General features: G+C 42.9%; 1 protein-coding gene across 1 annotated transcript in view; it reads right to left on the reverse strand.

The window, feature by feature from the left end:
• SNAP23 (synaptosome associated protein 23) overlaps window positions 1–20,246 on the reverse strand; it is a 68,703-nt gene that overhangs the window by 6,282 nt on the left and 42,175 nt on the right. Inside the window, exons 5-6 of the mRNA XM_029598653.1 lie at window positions 10,620–10,737; window positions 4,240–4,401 (exon numbers count right to left, since the gene is read on the reverse strand). Coding sequence (XP_029454513.1) covers window positions 4,240–4,401; window positions 10,620–10,737 — 280 coding nt within the window. The remainder of the gene's footprint in view (window positions 1–4,239; window positions 4,402–10,619; window positions 10,738–20,246) is intronic.

A 20,246-nucleotide genomic window follows, 5' to 3' on the forward strand; every position in this document is an offset into this window, starting at 1 on the left:
GTTAAGTGGAGTGCCACAGGGATTGGTGTTGGGACCAGCTCTGTTCAATATCTTTGTGAGAGACATTGCGGAAGTGATAGAAGGTGAAGTTTGTCTATTTGCGGATGATACTAAGTTCTGCAACAGAATGGACACGCCGGAAGGAGAGAATGAAACGGGATTTAAGGAAGCTGGAAGAGTGGTCAAAGATATGGCAGCTGAGATTCAACGCCAAGAAGTGCAGAGTCATGCATCTGGGGAGTGGTAATCTAAAAGAACTGTATGTGTTTGGGGGGTGGGGGGGTGGTGGTGAAGGGCTGATGTGCACAGAACAGGAGAGAGACCTTGGAGAGATCGTGTCTAACGACCTGAAGTCAGCAAATCAATGCGACAGGGCGATAGCTAAAGCCAGAAGAATACTGGGTTGTATAGAGAGGAATATCTAGTAAGAAAAGGGAAGTGATAATTCCCTTGTACAGGATCCTTGGTGAGGCCTCACCTGGAGTACTGTGTTCAGTTCTTGAGACTATCTCAAAAGAGACAGACACAGAATGGAGGTGGTCCAGAGAAAGGCAACCAAAATAGTGGATGGTCTCCATCGAATGCCTTATGAGGAGAGGTTGAAGAACCTGAATATGTATACCCTGGAGGAGAGGAGGAGCAGGGGTGATATGATACAGACCTTCAGATACTTGAAAAGTTTTAATGATCCATGTCAACAACAGACCTTTACCATAGGAAACAATTTAGTAGACCTAGGGGTCACGATTTGAAACTCCAGGGAGGAAGACTTAGAACCAATGTCAGAAAATATTTCTTCATGGAGAGGGTGGTGGATGCCTGGAATGACCTTCCAGAGGAAGTGGTGAAGACTAAAACCATGAAGGATTTCAAAGGGCATGGGATAAACACCGTGGATCACTAAAAGCTAGGGGATGGGAAAGAGTGAAAAAAAGCATGAAGGTAGTGGGCCTGGGGGTAACCTGCATGAAGCAGCAATTGCTACACTTAAACATGGAGTATCCTGCACAGAATAGCATTTACTGCCATGGGAAGCTTGCTGGGCAGACTGATTGGACCATTTGGTCTTTTTCTTCCGTCGTTACTATGTTACTATGACTTCCCTTAGGAGGAAAGCTGGACTTTAATTCATGCTTGGTGGTTGGAGAAGGCAAGTGACATCTGTCTACAGAGAGTGTGTAGAGTTTGCTATTCAGAGGATGTGTGTATTAGTCATGGGACAGGTGAATCCCAAGCTGAAGGTTTTATTACGGAGCACTTACTTGAGATACAACCTAGCCCCACCAGGTGGAGAGTACTACTGGGTGAACAGGCCGCAAAGAACTGCTTGTCTAAAGTTACTGTCTCCTCAGAACATGTTCTCCAGTAAGTAGTGGATGTGAAGGTGTGAAAAGTTGATCAAGTAGCAGTTTTCGAAATGTCTTCAACTGAAGTGGCTCTGAGATGAGCCACTGAAGGTGCCATGGCTGTCACATGATGAGTCTTCACAGAGTCTAATCTGTAAACCAGTCAGAGCACAACGGTGCACCTTACGATTCACTAGCCAATTAGACAAGTTTGGCAATTGCCTTTCCCAATTTATTTGGATCAAAAGACACAACTATTGAGAAACTTGACAGTGAGGATCAGTCCTCTTTACATAATATGCAGTTCTCTTACTGTCTAAGGAGTGAAAAGCCCATTTTCCTTTGTGCACATGAGGTCTTGGAAAGAAAGCTATTTTATAGGCAGCACAATAACTTGATTAATATGGAACACATTCCATTTTCAGAAAGAACTTGTACGAGTTCATAAAACCTCCATATTATGAAAAATCTGAAGGTATGTTGGATATGAAACCAGAGCCTGTGCCGAAGCGACAGCCACAACAAACACTTGATTTGATATATATCCTGCTTTTTCAGGCACTTCAAAGTGGATTACATTCAGGTACCATTGATATTTCCTTGTCACCACAGACTCACAATCTAAGTTTGTACCTGAGATAATGGAGGGTGAAATGACTTGCCCAAGGTCACAAGAAGTGGCAGGGGGATTTGAATCTGGTTTTCCAATGACTCAAGAGGCTCAAAAGGAGGTTTCATGAGTTGAGTTAGGATTATATTAAGATCCCAAAGCATTGTAGGTTTACAGTTCTTTCATGAACTTCAATGCCACAGGGTGGAGAAACATTGTCACCCCTTCCACCTGCTGGCAATATGCCACAATGGTGCTAAGGCCTGATGACGAGAGGAAGAACAGATACTGAAATCAAGTCCTTCAGATCACTGGGTTCCAGCTGGCTGGTCCCACACCAAGTTGATAACTTCTTCCATTTGAAATTAGATTGCCTGGTCAAAGATTTTCTGGCAGAAATTAGTACATCCTCCATCTGCTTGGGAAGGAGTAAGGAGGAAGCTACTGCATGTTCACCATCCACACCATGAGGGCCAGCGATGGCAGATTTCAATGGTAGAGCCTGAGAGCCTGCCATTCTGAATAATGAGAGTCAGATAGTCTCCTCCTTTTGAGGGGGATGTAAATTGACAGATGAGATATGGACATCACACGTTTGCCTTGGCAGGTTGGCGATATGAGGATCATCATTGCGTTGTCCTGAAGATCTTTCTGGCAGTGCTGGTAACTAGAGGAATTGGTGGGTATGCATAGTGTTGAGTGACACTCCAGTTTAGCACACAAGTGTCTGAAATTTATCTCTAGCTGCTCGGATGTATGGAGCAGAACTCAACCTTTTATTGACTTCCTAAGTAAATAGATTGATCCCTGGTTCTTCTCAGCTACTGAACAAGTTGTTCATGATCCTTTGGATCCAAGGACCAGTCATGCTACTGTAACATTCTTCTGAAGTGGTCCCTTCATTCTGGGTCCCTGGAAGGTAGGCTGGCTGGAGATGGGCATTGTGATGTATGGCCCACAAACGAATTCAGAGGGCTTCCTGGCAGAGGGCATAAGAGCCCATATCTCCCTGCTTGTATATGTAGAACATGGCAATTGTCTGTCTGGATCAAGATTCCCATTCCTGAAAGAAGAAGATGAAGTCCTCAAGAGCATAGCTATTGGTCAGTAACTCCAGGTGGCTAATTTGCAGATGAATTTCCACTGAGGACGAGGACCCTTAAGATCCATGCCATTCCTATGTGCACCCCTCCACTCTTTGGTGGAAATAGCTGTAGACAGTCACTTGCGTACTGTGGGCAAATCTGGAAGTTGGCGCCATGGTGGGAAGAGGAGGGAGCTTTCCTGTTTGAGGGACCGAAAGGGGGAAGCTTCCCAGCTTGACTTATGCACCAAGAGCCCAACACCACCTTTCTTAATGCAGAAAAGCAATTCCACTGCTCAGCTTCATGCTGAGTCTGTGGGCTCTTAATCGCCTTCACCTTCCTAGGTCCTCCATCTTCCAGGCACTGTTCTCCTGGACCTGGGGGACATCGACCAGTTATGGCAGTTGGAGAAGTAGTGGTCTGGGCTCAGACTGCAATAACAGATAGGGTGATTACACCTGTAATGGACATATGATGCCCACAGATGCAGGCCTTAAACGTGCTTACTGCAAGTTTTTTGGCCTGGGCTTTTCAATGTTCTTTGACATCTCTATAAATTCTAAAAACGTAAGTTTTGTTCAAGGAGCTGCCAAGGCAGCAGCAAAAAATGTTGAAAGTAACAAGGCAGCTGGGAGCACTAGGCCCCAGACGCAGGAAAAAAAATTCTAAAAAAGACAGACATGTCTGTGTGGTAGCTCAGACAAAAAGACTGAAGGGCTCACAAAGCAGCGTGTGTGTGTGTGGGAACTCCTGCTCATGCTCAGTAAAGTTTTTACTGAGCTCCGAGAACTGGCTAATGTCAGCAAATTAGATGACATCACCCATATGTTATGGCTAATTCATGCTGCTTGTAAACAAAGAAACTAGTAGGGATGTGCATTCAGGCATCCAAACAAATGGACACACATCATGTATCTAATGAACGAACAAATGTAAGAACAAATGGTGTGCGCCTACTGGATGCACTTTAGACGGACATGCATATCATTTGTTTTGTGCACAAAACAAATGAAACGAATGGACATCCAAAAACTAAAATGCACATCCCTATAAACTAGGTCTGTGCATCAGTTTTACATTGCATTTTCTTTTTATTGGGTCTCAAAGGTTTAAACACACTTTTTGAGAATAAACTAATTGCTATTGCCATATTAGTCTATTACAGAGGACTATTTTCTATATGGAGATGAGAGTTTACCGTTTGATGTATAGACCACTTGCTCCAGCTCCACTCTGATGCTGACCATTGGCAGCACGGCCGGGCTGACTGGACACCACGTCTGACGCTCCCTCTCCTTTACTACCACCACCACCTGTCCAGGCCTTTTTATAGGCATCACTTGTTTCAAAGTTTTTTGCCCTGCAACAAAACATATTTCTGATAAGAAAAGGCAATGTTTCAAAAAAAGTCAGAGATGCCCTTTAATTTCATTTTTAGGTACCTTAGAACGATCTAGGGAAAGTAGACCCATATAGTCTTTCCGTGCCTCTTGCCTTACAGCTATACATTGCCTGCAATGCTCACTTCAGCCTAAGTAACGTACGTTGGATATGATAGAATGTTCCCCATGAGGATGAGAAGTGACATGAGTGAAGCATTCTCATTGTACTACTGGGGGGTAGAAGGTAATGTGGATGCTAGTAAAAGGCACCTTAGGCTCTACATTTGAAAAGACCCATAGAGATGTAATCTCACCTGCTAATCAGTTTTTGTGAACTTATTTGGGAGAAGGGGAAGAGGAGGAAGTGAAAGAATATGAAGTTATGCTTAACATATAAACTAAAACTGAATACTATACATAGTCAATATTCAAAAGCTATTTAGATGGATAATTTGCAAGTTATCCATTTAAATGGCAAGTTTTACCTTATTCAGTCATTTATCCAGCTAAATTCATTCAGAACAACGATGGAAGTGCCAGGAGCATGTTAGAGGCTACCTTGCTCCCAAGCTGGAGGTGTTTATGCTCCGGACGGGGTGGGGGTGTTGGATAGCAGGATGGTATTACAAAATTTAAACACAGGAAAGGAAGGTGGTGGGAGGGTGATCAGCCATCCCCCACCAAATTTTTCTTTTTTGGGAGGGGTTAGGACTGCTCGGCCCATTGTGGCCAATTTGAACATACTGGGGAGGGGGTGAAAATGAGGTCACTGGCCAAAGATATCCGATTAAGCAGAAAGTTATCCAGCCACATAGGACTGGATGATGTAAAAACCTAACCAACTATATTCAAGCATGTAGCCAGATAATTTTAGGAAAGTATATTCAGCAGCATGTTTATCCTGCTGAAGTTATCCAGATAATTTTAGCCAGATAACTTTTCTACTAACCAGCGTATTGAACATTACCTCCTACATATACTGCAAGTTTTCATGTGGGAGTTCTAGAAAGTACTGTTCTCTTGCTCACAACTCTTATTGTGCTCTGCTCCATATGCAACAGCCAGTGGATCGCCTCATTACTCAAAAATATATTAAATTTAATAGTTTTCGATCTTTTGCTCCTGGACACTGGAAGTTGGACAGTTTTATTTTGCTATACAGCTAACTCTCCTTCCATATTACCTCTCTTTCCAACTTCATGGAGCAGTGGTAGCACAAGGCTCAGAATGGCAATGCAGCCATAGAATTACCGTTTCTAGAACAGATTTGGGTTTTCTAAACAGTCATCCAGCAGAACATCCTTTGTCCCACAACACCTGCCTTGGAACAGAGCAGAAGTACAAGAAAGCACCAGACTCTGAAAGTTACCTTCAAATGTTACATTTCTCAAGCCAGTAAGTCAATAACTAATAATTTATTTGTTGACTGGGAAATCTGATTAAGTCAAATGTTTTGTTTTCAACAGAGTCTTGAAGGCATAAAGAAGGCAAAATGAAACTGCGGGCCTGCAAGCTAATTTGAAAATTTGGGCTGGGTGCTTACACCACCGGTACGAAGTATCCACATACTTTGCAGCTGCAATAGGAGCAGGTGTAACAGATGGTCAAAAGTACAGTGGGCATTTCAAAATGAAATCCCCACATACACTTTCTTGTCCCCAACCCCAAATCTGCCTCCAGAGCTGCCCACTTTTGGCACGAGTAAAAGTATGCACACTATCATCCAGCATGCAAGCTTGTAGCCATGTTTACAGGGGCAGGGGGATAATCAAGCCCTGTTTTTATACAGGAAACCCCAGGTTTTATGCAGGCAAAAGCTTTTAATGTCCCCAAAGTGACACTCAAAGACTTACATACAGTAAGTGGCACATTAGTTTTTAATTCATCCCAGAACTTCTCCAGAATAATAAACCAGATTCTAACTACTAGCCTTCACCTCCTCTCTAATAAGTGGTTATATATACAAAGGCCGTTTACATTTTCTTTTCTTTTTTTGCTAAAAATCGACATTAACAGCAAAATCTCCCACCAATAGCCATTAGCTGACATCACAATATGACGATCACTGCTCACAAGATGCTCTACATGCAAAAAACAGAGGCATGCAAACATGTAACCACAGAAACATCACCTTGTCAACAGCTGAGCAAGAACTTGGGCTGGGTGCCAAGATTTTAATTATCCTAACATCCACTCTGATCAGTTATTTGAGATCAGCCTCCTGCATTAAATTGTCGTTTTTAGTAAAGCAAAGGGAGGGAAAAGGAAAAAAGATGAGAGAATAGCATTAAAGAGTAAAAACAGCAGAATTAAGCAGTTTTCATTAGTAACAGAGCTCAAGTGAAGACACAAAAAAAAAAAAGAGGCAGGGTTAGTTCTGACTAAAGAAATAAAAAAAAAATCATTTCATCCACTCTCAATATTTCAAATAGGAAACAAATTAAAATGGATACGTGGCTGCTAACTACAGAAGGTAAAGCCACAGCAGCTGTTCAGTCTGCCTATGTCAACCCCAAATTGCCTTGCAAAAAAAGGTATATGAATGTCCAGCTTCTATGGACTATGGTTCAACAGTGGACATCAATTTCAGACATCACAAGACCAAAAAGCATTTTTTACATGTTCTAACTTAGAATATTAAAAGAACATAACAAAAACTGCCATTCTGGGTCAGACCAAGGGTCCATCAAACACAGTATCTTGTTTCCAACAGTGGACAATCCAAGTCACAAGTACCCGACAGGATCCCAAATAGTAATAAAGACTATAAAGGGGAGATGGTGAAGCTAGCACAGAACAGCAGTACAGTTGAGTCAAGCTCCCAAGAGGTGACAGCAAAGTCAGCCAAAATGTGGCAATGGCAGGGCTGTGGTACAGTCTCAAATGTATCAAGAGGGAAACAGCAGGTTTTCTAGACTGAGCAGCAGGCGGACTCAGCTGTGCTTCTCAGCTAAGGACAAAAAGGAGCAGCAGTTTGTACAACAAAGCTGAAAAATATTTTTAGCTAGAGCAGGGTAGGCAGGAGCAATCAGGCAGACTGGGCGGATCAAACGGGCCTGTATTTGCCACCATCTACTTTACTATATGCGATACACTTTTTAAAAAATGTAAATTGTTAAGAAGCATACATAACAAAATACTGTTAATATTTAACAAAAGATGTGTTAAAGAACATACACCAAAGCATCAGTATTACACTGCAACTCTTCATCTATCAAAAGCATTTCTCCTCTTGTAAAAAAAAAAAACAGCATTTCAGTTCTCTTTTAAAAAAGTTTTATTTTAACAAAACAGGAAGTGTTAAGTCTAAGAAAACATATTCATATTTCCTCTGTCCTTAGCCTCTTTTCCTAGTAATCTCCTAAAAGTGAGCCTCCATTTCCTTCTCTCACTGAGTTTTTTCTATATTTGCTATTCTAGATTATTGCTCTAAGCTGCTCCTGCCTGTATTTGTCCCTCACACCATTCTTCCCCCCCCCCCCCCCCCGAGTATTTTCCCCTCATCTCATCCTTTCTGAAAATCTTCCTTGTATGCAATTCTTCCTCCCTAAATAGCCCACCTCTCCTTTGTACTTCTTCTATTGATTCCATCCTATGAATCTTTCTTCCATATATTTCTTCCTCCCTTATTCTTTTCCTCTATTTGTATTTTATTTTCACGTAATTCTTGCCTTGTTTCCTTCCCTAACTGTGGATGTTTTTCACCTTATGCATTTCCCTCCTGTACCCATGCTCCTGATCTTTCTCTAAGCACATAAGAATTTGCCATACGGGTCAGACTGAGGGTCCATCAAGCACAGCATCATCCTATTTCCATTAGTGGCCAATCCAGATCACAAGGACCTGGCAAGATCCCATTCTGCTATCGTGCAGTGATAAATAGTGTCTATTTCTTAAGTCTACTTGGCTAATAATAGTTTATTGACTTCTCCAGGAATTTGTCCAAACCTTTCTTAAACCTATCTATACTAACTGCCTTAACTACATCTTTCGGTATTGAATTCCAGAACGTAACTGTACACGGAGTGAAAGAGATTTTTCTCAGATTTGTTTTGCATGTGCTACTTACAAACTTTATGGAATGTCCCCTAGTCTTTGTATTTTTTTGAGAGAGTAAACAGATTTATATTCACCCAATCTATTCCACTCATGATTTTCTAGACCTCTATCATATCCCCCCCTCTGCCATCTCTTCTTCAAGCTGAACAGCCTTTCCTTGCAGGGGAGTGCTGTGAAAGGGGAGGGGCTGATGCTAGGGGTTTTTAATCTTCCAGATGTTGATTGGGACATCCCAACCGCAGTATTTTAAATAATACTAAAACAAGGAGACTATGAACTAACAACCAGCAGATTTAAAACCAAATATAGAATGTATTTAACTCCATGCACAATCAAGCTGTAGAATCTGTTGCCAGTGGATGTGGTCAAGGTGATTAGCACATAGGGTTTTAAAACTGATTTGGAAAGCTCCTGGAGGAAAATACCATAAAACATTAGTCAAGTAAACTAAAGAAAGCTACTGTTATCCCTAGGATTGAGTAACAGGAAATACATGTACTTTATGCAAACTGCTGTATATTTGTGATCTGGACGTGCCACTGTCAGGATGCCAAACTCTATGAACCTCAGACTTACCCAGAATGACATTTGTTATGTTCTGAGACTTGCCTCAGTAGCACCTGTGATCTGTAAGGGTCACCAGTGTAGCAGCTCCTTCCCTGGGACTGAGCATGTCATGTCTACGGCATGCATAAATTCTGCTGGCCCCATCAGAATATGAGTATCCTGCACCGCAGCCCACAGTATTACAACTGTGAATTTTAAAACCATATTTGCATCCTGTAGGAGGATAAGCCAAATATCCTCTGCCATTTTTTAAAATTGAACCATTAAGTTTTCTGAGATATTTGGCTTTGAAAATAGACTTCTGCACATGCCCAGTGGAGGAACAGCTACAAACGAACACTGAAAAAGAAACGACAACATCAGGCATAAAGCTAGTCTTCTTTTGCATGCTGAATAAAAGGAAAATGTCAGTTTTAAAGAAATTAAAAATAAAAGTCAACTTCAGGACTAAAGCTGGTTTCTATAGATAAAAGAAAAGTTTCAGGTAAAAAAGTCAACATTTTTCAATCTCTATTTTAACCCCTGATCTCCACATTTTCTGCCTCAGTTTTACCCTTACTCTTCCTTTGCAGTGAACTGATTTCATGTTTTAAAATCAATGTTCTGCAGATTTATCTTTGTATTGCAAGGGTGCCACAGGCCAGGAACTCAAGTTTTCTCCCTAGCAACATGGCAGCCTTCTGCTGGGCTTTCATGGGTTTGCTCTTGGAATGGACTCAGAGTTCATCCTGTGTGCTACACCAAAATATGCAGGAAAATAACTTTTAAGACATTTTATTTAATAAATACATTTAGTCTAATAAAACACACAGGCCCTCACCTTACATATGGCTAAACCTTCAGTTAGCTATGTTGAAGCGACACCAAATTAGAATTAGCATGGTTCCTTTTACTTAACTCAGACTATCCTGAACAAAGTGTGGCCAGACATGCCAAATACTTGATGGAGGAGCTATGTATCAAAAAAATATTTTCAGGCATATCTAGCGGGACTGTCCAAAAATTTAAGGGGTAGATACTAAGAGGCCAGCTGGTGAACTAACTTAGCCAGATAATACTTATCTAGCTAAGTTACAAGGATATTCAGCTGCATACAAACGGGACTTAGCTGCATATCACTTATCTGGCTTAATCTAGACATGCTCAATATCAGATCTAGACTTGGCCACAACTTTTGCGGCTAAGTCCTACTATTGCTACTTAGCTGGATAAATTATTGGCTAAGTAGTGCCGCCCTGATCTGCCCACAAGTTAGTCGGCGAGCCAGATAAATCACTTATCCTGTTATCTGGCTATCTAGCGGCCGCTGAACTTGAATGGATAGTCAGCGGCCACTTGCTGGCCATATAAGTAGGACTTATCCAGCTGTCAGTTGAATATCGGCTCCCAATTCTGGAAAGAGGTTATTTCTCTCTTTCTATGTAAGAATATGCATTTTGTGATGTTTTTGTTGTCGATGTGTTCAGTACTATTGATTTACGGCTAATATCATAACAAACAAAAATTCTGAAAGAATGAATATGATTCCTGGCATAGGAATTTGTCAAGTCTGGGATCTCATTTCACTGACCTACTGCCAGGGCACACACAGAGGCCGCAACACTTGTTGAGCTCAGTCAAATTCCTTTCTGCTTCCCGCATGTCTTTATTTATGTGGTCCATTCCTTCTTCTATACGGCTCAGTTGCTCTAAATGAAAATATGCACAAAAAAAGTTTTAAATGATGTGGAATTGCTTCAGTTGATCTTTATACTGGAGTAGATCAAGCTTATATATTCCTGAAAATTTTCAAGTATTCTCCAAAAGACAACCTGTAATACTCTTAATACAGGGATATCGTGCACCAGTATGCAAATAACTCTGTTTTGCAAGATCACAAAACAATATCCACGAGTCAGAGGAACAGAAGACACTGGCAGATAAGGAATAACCAGACCACCCAGTTTATCCATTTGTCTGCCTACTATTTTGCCATTTTTAAATCTGTAGTCTTCTCCCTTGCTCACTAAGGTGATGTGTCTCCCTTACTAGCAGATAGATGCAAAGAACGTAACCTCACCCCGATGTCCATCTTCCCTATAAAGTCTGGTACAGCAGGGGAAGTTATCAGTAGACTCTTGCCCAAGTTAGTGACTGTGCTACCTTGAAATACCTTTAAAAAATTACCAAACAGAAAGTTAGCAGGCTACCCGCTCTTCCTTCCATGAGCTGAATCTCAGTCTGGGTACAGGATATTTCAAGGAGACACCTTATATGCTTCTCCTGCCTTGCTTTTTCTTTTTGTTAAACGCTATCTTCCCAACTATTCCTTCCCAATCTAGCTTCAGGGTGGGTTCTAGACTGGTGTGCAGGACTCAAGGAAAGAAAATTAGCAGACAATGTTCTAATTTCACTTTCCTCATTATCCTGTCAGACCAATCCAGACATGTGGGATGTCATGTGCCTAAGAGGTGACTATCCCAGGAAGGAATAAACTAGGGCTGCTACAAGAACCCCTGTCCCAAAGACTGTGTCCTCCTTTGCCTGTAGATCTAATCTGTAGGGTTTAGCAAATGAGTATAATGAGGCCCACATTGTTGCTTTATAGAAGTCTGTTGGAGAAACCAGTCTGCATTCTGCCCAGAACATGGTCTGTGCCCTAGTAGAGTGCATGCTCAACTCTTCCAGAACTGGCTTACTTTTCACTATACAGGTCAAAGCAATTGCCTCCTTAATCCAATAGGCAATGGAAGCCTTAGACACTGCTTCTTCCTTCTGGGCACCAAACAAAATGAAAAATCTGAAGGGCACATTCTTTTTGCAAGTCAGAAAGACAATGCAGTAATGCCCTGTGAACATCCAGAAATTGGAGGCCCCTCTTTTCTCCTAGTTTAGATGGTACTCTGACATCACTTTAGGTAATAAAAAAAAAAAAAAAAAGGAGGGTGGATACCAGCCTAATAGTGACCTTTTCTCTTGAAAACATCAGATAGAGATCTTGGCAGGACAGTGCCTGGAGCTCAAATTCTTCTTGCTGAACCAAAAATATCATCTTCAAGTCCTTCAGCGAGGCTCTCTTCAGAAGCTCAAATAGAGCTTCTATCAAGCCTTCAGTACTATGTTCAGGTCCCACGGTGGAACTAACGGCTGCACTGGAGGGCATATGTGTTTCACTCTCCTAAAGCAGCATACCACGTCCGGATATGATACTAGGGATCCATCGCTGACCTGTCCCCTATAGCAGGATATAGCTGCTGCTTGCACCCTCAAAGAGTATAGGGCTAACCCCTTGTCTAGACCACCTTGGTGAAACTGCAGAATTGAGGCTAGTTTTGCTTTAAATTGTGACACATTCTCCCAAAACCAAGCCTCAAATGTTATCTATATCTTGACATAAGCCAGGGATGTCTACTTCTTCCTCGCTTTAAGCAAGGTTGATAGCAGCAGCTGCCCTGAATATCATCACTTGTGCAGTCTAATCCTCTCAAAGGCCAGGCTGTTGTACAGAATGAAGCAGGATCCCCCAGGGTCACTAGGCACACCTGAGTGGTTCCCCCTTCCCTGACCAGATCCATATACCACAGTCACCTTGTCCAGCCAGGGGCCACCAAAATGACCTTTCCATGATAATCTGCTGTTGCATCCTTCCTACCATTTGGCCAAGATGGGAATACATATAGGATGTTGTCTTGCAGCAATGTTTAAGCAATGTTTATTTCAACATAAATGTTTTCTGCCATTAGGTTGCACTAAGGGCTGCTCCCACCTGTTCATGATTTAGTCTATTGTCTCCTCAGCTAGCTCTCACTCTCCTGGGTCTAGAGTCTGTCAGCTCAAAAAAAAATGCACCTGCATGTTGCCTGTTCTTGCTATGTGTGTTGCCAAAAGGTCCTGGAGATACGTTCCTGCCCAACTAATAACAACTCCACATATCTTGCTACCTAAGGGCTCCTGGTGCCACCTCACCTGTTCACAAAGGCTACAGCCGATGCATTGATGGAAAATAAACTGACTGCCTTTCCCTCTAACTGTTGAAATAAGCAGATTAGGGTTAATTTGATAGCGCTGGTCTCTACAGTTTAAAATCGGCCACATCGCATCTGTCTAGGACCAGAGTCCCTGAACTATCTGCCCTCCCTCCCCACTGGGCTGCTCACATTTTTTATCATCTGGGGGCTTCAAGCTTACCCCTACTTCTAAACTGGCTTTGACTAACCACCATTCCAGATTCCGCCTGGCCTGTTGTGTCATGGGGCAAGTCATTTTGAAGTCTTGACTCCATAGTGACCAGCTCAATAGGAGGGCATTCTGTAAATGGCACATATTTATTTATTTAAAACTTTTTTTATACCGGCATTTGTAGGACACATCATGTCGGTTTACAAAAAACTGAGAAGGAAAGGAAATTACAATGAACAGGGGAGGGGATAACTGGGTGAGTACACAAGTAAGAGAGAGGATATTTAACAAGCAGCGATACAACTATTTGCATTCGGTTAGGGTTATATATGCAAATGAACTAATATACAATGTTACATGGCATGTGCACTTGACACATTTAGCATGTGGAACTTGATTACAGTAGCGCGGGGCTTGTGCACGATACACAGTGACGGTTACAGAGGGGGGGGGGTGTGGGGGGGGGGAAGGTTGCAGGGGGGGGGGGGGGTTGATAAGGATCAGGTAAGGGTATAGGCTAGGTTGGGATTAAGGTGAATAATGGGCAAACATCGGCTAGGATTGGGAGGAATTAGGGTATGCTTGTTTAAAGAGCCAGGTCTTGATTCCTTTTTTGAAATGGCTCAGGGATGGTTCTAAGCGGAGTGTGACAGGTAGGGAATTCCAGAGGGTAGGGCCCGCAATGGAGAAGGCTCTATCCCTAGTGGCGGTGAGGTGTCCAATTTTAAGTGAGGGAGTTTGGAGAGTGCCAGCAAGGGAGTTTCTGGTGGGGCGGTTAGATTGACGGAATTGTGGCATGTCTTCAAGCCAGGGTGAATTGTTGTTGTGTAGTGTGTTGTGGAGGATGGTAAGTGTTTTATATTGGGAACGGAAGGTGATGGGGAGCCAATGGAGGTCTTGGAGTATGGGAGTGATGTGGTCAGTTTTTCTGGTGTTTGTTAAGATTCTTGCCATGGCATTTTGGAGGATTTGGAGTGGTTTAATGGTAGAGGCGGGGAGTCCTAAGAGGAGGGAGTTGCAATAGTCGAGTTTGGTAAGTATGGTGGTTTGCATAACCGTGCGGAAGTCATGGGCGTGGAGAAGGGGCTTAAGTTTTTTGATGATTTGTAGTTATTTATTTATTTTATTTATTTAAATGCTTTTAAAATATACCGACATTCATAGGACATATCATGCCGGTTCACAATCAACATTGTAAAGGAGGAAGAGGAAGTTACAAATAACAGGGAGGGGGGATGTGGAGCAGTGAAGGAAAAAGGAGAGGATGGGGGTCAGGTGACAGTAAGCGCAGAAGTTGCGGGAAGGAGAAAGGTAGTGAAGTGCTAGGGGAGAGAGAAATTGATAGGAACTGTGTTAAACTGAGAATAAAAAATTAACAAATTTACAAAATCAGCAATTCCCTAGGATGCATCAACGGATTAGAAGGGGTAAGGGAATTGGAAGTGGCAGTGGAGGGGGTTTAGGTCTGATTGGAGTCAGGGTATGCTTGTAAGAAAAGCCAGGTTTTGATGCCTTTTTTGAAGTTGGGTAAGGAAGGTTCAAGGCGGAGAGACGTGGGAAGAGAATTCCAGAGGGAGGGGCCGGCTATGGTAAAGGCTCTCTCTCTGGTAGTTGAGTGGTCTGCTATTTTGAGGGGTGGGATGTGTAAAGTGCCCGCCGTGGAGGCTCTGGATGGACGATTGGATGTACGGAAACGTGGTGTTTCCTTGAGCCATTCGTGGTCATTTTTGTGAAGCATGTTATGGAGTATTGTAAGGGTTTTGTATTTTATACGGAAAGGGATGGGGAGCCAATGCAGTTCTTTTAAAATGGGTGTGATGTGTTCTCTCTTACGAGTGTCTGTGATGATTCGTGCCATGGAGTTCTGCAATATTTGTAGTGGTTTAATTGTGGCGTAGGGCAGGCCTAGGAGAAGTGAATTGCAGTAGTCTAATTTTGATAGGATTGTGGACTGCAATACAAGGCGAAAGTCTTGAAGGTGGAGGAGGGGTTTGAGCTTTTTGAGGATGTGGAGTTTATAGAAGCCGGTTTTTAGAAGGGATTTGATGTGTGGATGAAAATTAAGGTGTTTGTCTAATACAACACCTAGGTCTCTTACAGATGGCAGGATGGGGAGGGTTGTGGGGGTAGTTTTAGTAGAGGCCTGTGAGGTAACCTCGAGTTTGTTGGAAATGAGGATGATTTCAGTTTTTGCTGTGTTAAGAGCGAGTTGGAGGCTGTCTAAGAGAGAGTTAATGGAGGCAAGACAGGATTCCCAGAAGTTTAGAGTTTCTTGTAGGGTTTTTTGCATGGGGATGAGGATCTGTACATCATCCGCATACATGAAGAAATTGAGACCGAGGTTAGAAAGTAGATAGCAGAGGGGAAGAAGATATATGTTAAAGAGGGTGGAGGATAAGGAGGATCCTTGGGGGACACCCTGGAGGAGGGGTATGCGTGGGGACTCAGAGTTGTCAATGTTGACCAGGTATTCTCTATGGGTGAGATATGAGGTAAACCATGATAGTACAGTGCCAGAGATGCCGATTTCTGATAGCCGGGATAGGAGTATTTGGTGGTTGACAGTGTCGAAAGCAGCAGAGATATCTAGTATAGCGAGTAAGAATGAGGTTCCTTGGTCCATGCCTATATGTATGGTGTTGGTGACTGCCAGAAGGAGGTTTTCCGTATTGCGACCTTTACGGAAGCTGAATTGTGCGGGGTGCAGAATGTTGTGGTTTTCGAGGTAGTCAGAGAGCTGGGTATTCGTCTCGCGCCGAAGGAGCGCGACGAAGGAGCGCGACGAATACCCCTTCGTACAGCCCCAAGGAAACCCCTCGCCATTTCCACAGAAAACCGAAGGATATCTCCACTCCTGCTCAAACCGCTGACACTGCCGCGTTTACTACTGTTCGTGCATCAAGGAGGGGAGGCCTGCGCGATCGGCGCCCAGACCTGTCGGGGTAAGGCCTCAAGGTTTCATCCCTTCCTCCCGGCAGGCCTTAGCCCCAATCCCACAGGCAGCGGCATAATAGACCCGCTTACCAGTTCAAGCAACCAATCAGCGAGGGAAAGGATCATTTAAACAAACCTGAGCACGGACGCTGCTCGTCAAAGGGGTGCGAAAAAGTGGTTGCCCTTCTGTGGGCCCCTTCGTGCTGCCCCTGAGCAACCATCTTTCCGACTCCACTCCCCCGCGACTCAAACAATCCCTCTTGAATCAATTAACTCATCGGAAAGTGAGGCCTGGAAATAACAACAACCACCCAGGACCCTTAACCAAGGCTCATCTCTGCTCTCACAATAAGTCCAGAGTAACACAAATATGATGACCCAACATATTCCCATCAGATATCACCGCCACCTCTTCAACATGCTCCCAGCTCAATCCCCTACAGCAAGAACTCCCAAATCTCTCATCCCTATCTTGATCACTCCCCTGACTCAGCTCCTAGGTCTAACACTTCTCTCAGTGACCCTATTTAATTCTCAATCTCTGACAAAAAAAACTCATATCCTCAACGACTATCTCTTAGACTGTAACCCTGACGTCTGCGCCATTACAGAAACCTGGCTAAAAAACTCGGATATAGCGCTAATCAACCAATTACCTACCCACAAATACGATTTTTTCTCTATACACAGACAAAAAAAACGAGGGGGCGGCCTATTACTAGCCTCCAAGAAAGAACTTAGACTAACAGCTCATACAATCAAGACAGAATCCAAACTAGAATTAGGTTTATTCAAATCTAATCATCTGCAAGTCTTACTAGTTTATGCCCCTCCAGGAGTATTGGAAGCAGACGCCTCCCCCCTTATTGAATCCATTGTTAAACATATCAATACTGACTCTCCTACCATAATCTTGGGAGACTTTAACATACACTTTGAAGCCTCTCACCATACGCCCAATTGTGAAGCCTTAATCACCGCCCTCAATGCAATGGGATTCACCCAGATCGTCAACGGACCCACACATAAAGCAGGACATACATTGGACCTTATCTTTATCAACTCTAATTTCTCCATCACCAAGGATCCGGCTTGTACCCCCATCCCCTGGTCAGACCACTATCTGATAACAACCACCCTCACTTCAAATAAACAGACACCCAACACCTCTCCTCCATTCACTTTAGGAAATCATGTGCTTCCGAGACACTCAATGAACAGCTCACTAAGGATCTCAAAAATATAGATCTATCCAACCCCAACACAGCAGTGCTCTCCTGGCACAAGATCACAGAAGATGTAGCAAATAAGCTCTGCCCATCTATCTCGAAAAGAATTAACCCCACAAAAAAAGGAAATCAACCTTGGTTCACCCAGGAACTCAAACAGTTAAAACAAGAACTACGTCACAAAGAAAACAAATGGCGTAAAGCCCCTTCCCCCTCCACGCTTTCATCATACAGAGGAACCTTACATTATTACAGGTCATCAATTTTAAAAGCTAAAAAAGTTTTTTACGCAAATAAAATCCATGACTTCCAATATGATGCGAAGGCTCTCTTCTCATATGTGTCTCAAATTACAAAGTCACTACCACCACCGATCCCAGACAAACAAGCTCAATCCAAGGCAAATGAGCTAGCCATATTCTTTCAGCAGAAGATATCAAACACGATCTCCCTCCTCCCACCCAATACCAACACCCTCGTTTCATTTACCAATACCCATATGCTTAAGGAAGCCAAATTAGAAAACTTCGAATTAACTTCATCTAAAGAGATCGAATCCATTCTCAAGAAGCAGAAACCATCCAGCCATCCCACAGACAACCTACCAACCAAGCTACTTCTACTCATACCAAACACTATATCCGGACCACTGGCCAACATCATAAACTGCTGCTTAACCCAAGGACTGTACCCAAACATCCTAAAAAACGCCTCTCTCAAACCCCTACTTAAGAAACACAACTTAGACCCTAGTGAACTAGCTAATTTCCGCCCTATATCAAATCTTCCATTCTTAGCCAAACTCACAGAAAAAGTGGTTAACACCCAGCTATCAGAATATTTAGAAGATTACAATATTTTATATCCTTCACAATATGGTTTCCGCAAATCACGCAGCACAGAAACCTTGCTCATCTCCCTAACTGACCATATTATTATGGGACTAGACAAAGGACATTCTTTTCTTCTAATCCTTTTAGACATATCAGCGGCGTTCGATACCGTCAACCACGCCATCCTCCTGAATCGTCTATTAGACATAGGCATCTCAGGACAAGTCTACAACTGGTTCAAGTCTTTCCTTAGCGATAGAAGTTTCAAGGTCAGAATAAATAATAAAGAATCACCACCAACAAATTCATCACTTGGAGTACCTCAAGGATCCTCCCTGTCCCCCACCCTTTTTAATATCTACCTCCTCCCCCTATGCCAACTATTAACAAGCCTCAACCTTATTCACTACATTTACGCGGATGATGTGCAGATCCTGATCCCCATAACGGAATCCATCACCAAATCACTCTCGATCTGGAACAACTGCCTACATTCTATCACTAATCTCCTCAACAGTTTAAATTTGGTCCTCAATGCTAAAAAGACCGAACTCCTCCTCATTTCCGCCTTCCAAGATAACTATCAGTCACAGGCCCAACATAACCACGCCCTCTCTCATACTCAAGTTAGAGACCTTGGGGTTATACTTGATAACCGTCTTAACCTAAAGAGTATGATTAACACTATAACCAAAGATTGCTTCTTCAGACTACAGGTATTAAAAAGACTCAAACCCCTTTTATATTTCCACGACTTTAGGACAGTTCTTCAATCATTGATTTTTGCCAAAATAGACTACTGCAGCGCGCTCTTCACAGGATTACCCAACTCATCCATCAGGCCTCTCCAGATGATACAGAATGCTGCAGCTAGAATCCTGACAAGCACCAACCGGAATGATCATATTACACCCATCCTCCGAAATCTACACTGGTTACCAGTCAATTACAGAGTCCTTCACAAATCTTTAACATTAATACACAAATTCATCTATAATCTCCTTTATCTCGACCTTGAAATTCCATTAAAACTCCATACTTCTAACAGGCCAATGAGAGAAATATCCAAAGGAACGCTACAAGCCCCTCCAACCAAAGCCACACGACTCATCGCATCCAGGGACCGAGCATTTTCGACAGCAGGCCCAGCCATCTGGAACAACCTCCCTGCAGAACTTAGGCTGGAACCTTGCCTGCTAACTTTTAAGAAAAAACTCAAAACGTGGCTGTTCCGCCAAGCCTTCCCAGAACCCTGGGATACACATTAGGCGTTATCTACCCATGATTAATGGATCCTCCCCTCCTCTGAATACCTTGACAGCATGGATACCGACTCTAACATGTGGACTATCTCTAGTCTGGACTACCTCTAGTCCGGAATTTGTTTCTCTCCCTTTAACTTAACTTTATATTTCTCTTCTAGCTTCCTAAGCTTCCAAGTTCACAGTCCTCGTTGTAATGTAACTTTGTTTTTTCTTCCTTTATCTAGTTATTTTACCCCTGTTCGATGTAAACCGTCCTGATATGGTATTTAACCATGAAGGTCGGTATAGAAAAATGTTAAATAAATAAATAAATATTGACAACCTTTTCAAGTATTTTAGATACAAAAGGGAGGTTGGATATAGGCCGGTAGTTAGAGGGGTCTTTGGGGGTCTTTGGGCTTCTGCCCAAGATGCCACCTTTATGGCTGTCACCATAGATCCTAGTACCTGCAAATATATCCAGGCTTGAGGTACCCTTGTGGTCAGCATTTTTCTCATCTGTTCCTGCAACTTGCTGATCCTCTTGGCTGTCAAATACTCTTACTGTCCTCATCTAGATATATCAATAAGAGAGGACGGTAGCTGTTTCTTGGACCTGTTCACCACTCAGCCTAAACCTTCCATCATCTGTAGGACTCTTAGTTGACTGACAACTTTCCTGAAAGGTCTTGGCCCTGTTCAGCCAGTCATCTAGGTATATGTTTACCAAAATTCCTTCCCTGTGGAATAAGGCTGCCACTATCACCTTTGTAAAGGTGTGGTGCTGCGGCAAGCCCAA

This window comes from Rhinatrema bivittatum, chromosome 4 (assembly GCF_901001135.1).
Source record: "Rhinatrema bivittatum chromosome 4, aRhiBiv1.1, whole genome shotgun sequence".
Lineage (NCBI taxonomy): Eukaryota > Metazoa > Chordata > Amphibia > Gymnophiona > Rhinatrematidae > Rhinatrema > Rhinatrema bivittatum.